The sequence below is a fragment of the Geospiza fortis genome, unplaced genomic scaffold (genome assembly GCF_000277835.1).
Source record: "Geospiza fortis unplaced genomic scaffold, GeoFor_1.0 scaffold40, whole genome shotgun sequence".
NCBI lineage: Eukaryota > Metazoa > Chordata > Aves > Passeriformes > Thraupidae > Geospiza > Geospiza fortis.
Genome location: NW_005054297.1, coordinates 24,851,318 through 24,853,423, shown reverse-complemented (window position 1 = coordinate 24,853,423; position 2,106 = coordinate 24,851,318). Strand labels below are relative to the sequence as shown.

The 2,106-nt window shown below is 34.5% G+C and overlaps 1 protein-coding gene across 1 annotated transcript in view; it reads right to left on the bottom strand.

Moving 5' to 3' along the window:
* The window catches only part of SPOCK3 (SPARC (osteonectin), cwcv and kazal like domains proteoglycan 3), a 100,887-nt gene that overhangs the window by 10,577 nt on the left and 88,204 nt on the right, over positions 1 to 2,106 (bottom strand). Inside the window, exon 6 of the mRNA XM_005415560.2 lies at positions 297 to 518. Within this exon, the coding sequence (XP_005415617.1) occupies positions 297 to 518 (222 nt within the window). The remainder of the gene's footprint in view (positions 1 to 296; positions 519 to 2,106) is intronic.

Here is a 2,106-nt window from a genome sequence, read left to right as displayed (position 1 = left end):
GCATGAGGAACAATATAGCTGTAAAAGCATTAGTGGCAGTGTTGTACTTTATTTAGAATCCTTGAATTTCTAGCAAGCCTTTCTATTTAGCTTGAGTCATTTGGCTATTTTGTTAGTTTGGGGGTTTTTTATTTCATTTTTTAGGTATTCGCCATATGTCACCAACCTTACACAAATTTATTGCACAGCATTGAAGAGCTTGTAGTTCACTGTGATATTCTCAATATGTTAAAAAAAAAAATAAGCCCAACAAAAAGGTCAGACATACACATATGCAGGTTGATGTCATCTCTTACCTTGCTGTCTTTGGAAGCAGTAGCACCACTCATTGTTAGATATCAAACTGTCTTTGTATGTGTCACAAGAATTGAAGAATGCCCTGGTGCATGGTTCGTTCTTGTCAAGGTAAATGCTTCCAAGTTCTGACTGGTCCAACAACAGGTCATAGTTCGTATCAAGCCTATTAAACATCCAGCCCAGGGAGTCTTTGCAAATTGGCAAAATGCTGGTATCAAATCCTAAGAGACAAAACAAAAATAATCAAAAATTATATAGGAGGAAAGCTGGAGCAGCTGCTTATGTTATATTATATAGGAGGAAATAATTAGTTATATAGAAGGAAATAATTTTAAATTATATAGAAGGAAAGCTGCTGCAGCCACCACAAAAGAATGCTGAATCATGGAAATAGCTCTGGTGGTACATAGATGCCACAAATAAACAGTATATGCTATTGAAATGCATATAGAAATTATATATCAGATTCACTTTTAAAGTCACTAAATTAATCTGCTAAAAAAATCAATCCTACACTCAGCCTCAAAACATTTAGAAATATGACTTTGCATGTCAAATGTTATATATATAGCACACACATTATGTACAGTAATAAATGACAGATAATGATTTCCTGGAAAAAAATACTGATGAGGAATTTAAGTGATATTACAAACCAGGAGAATGAAAATTAAGTGGTTTGCAAAGTTTACAGAACTAAGAAGAGAATAAATTCCAGGTAACTTGTTGGAGTCCCTGCTTTTTTTTTTTTTTTTTTTTTATACTGAAAACAAACATTTAAATCTATGAAAAAGGAACATGATAGTCAGCCTCAGCAATACTTTGAAAATTGTATTTTATCTTTATATGGTGTACTTTCTATCTTGAAGGAGGCCATGTAAAACATGATTGCTAATAGCAGCCAGCTGTTAGTATCATACTTACCTATACAGCTTGCACCTTCCTAAAACACTGCTTGAAACAATGGCCAAATGGAACAGGCTGAGTTAATTATTCCTGTAGCCAGACCTCACACCTCCCATTTATGTTTCCTGCATGAACTTTAAAGTACATGCAGACTTGACTATGGACATGAAAGGGAAATGCAGAAACCACCAGGCCTCTTGCCTCTGTCAAAGCTGTGATACAAACACACTCTTTTTCTGCTTCATGTGCTATGGGTCATGACACAACACAATGTGGCCAGGCAGTTGAGCACACAACCTAATACAGAGCAAGATTTAGTGCTACTAAACATCATTCTTCTCAAAACTTTTAAGTTAAAACTGAGCACTAAAAACTTTGATTGGTAGATATGGCTATAGAAAAGTTGACATGAGAGCCCACAGGAATTCCCAATCTCTACTACTGTTGAAAATCAAGCCTGCCTGCCTTTTTTGTTCTGACAACAGCAAAGAAATCAGAAAAGTGCTTCTATACTGCTAAACAGGTTTAATCCAGTAATTGCATTTAGAAGTCATTAGATGTCCTTTTAGATAGATATCTATATATGGAAATACCTATTCTGTGGTAGAATGACCATTTCAGAAAGGAAAAGAAAGCTGATAGCATCAAAACTCCCTGTGCAAGTCAGACAAACACATAAAAACCTTTTCCCCAGAAATTTTAAATTAACTATGATTTTTCATCAGGGTGATCTCACTTTTTCTAGTTCCCTACTGATCTGTTGCATTAATTATGATTTTTGTTTGATAGAAAGAAGACAAAAGAAAGCAAAAAAACGTAAGCAAGCCATTTGCTATTTATGAAGTTTTCATGTATTTAACACAATTTAAAAACATACCCAAGCATTCAGCCAAAAATCTCTTT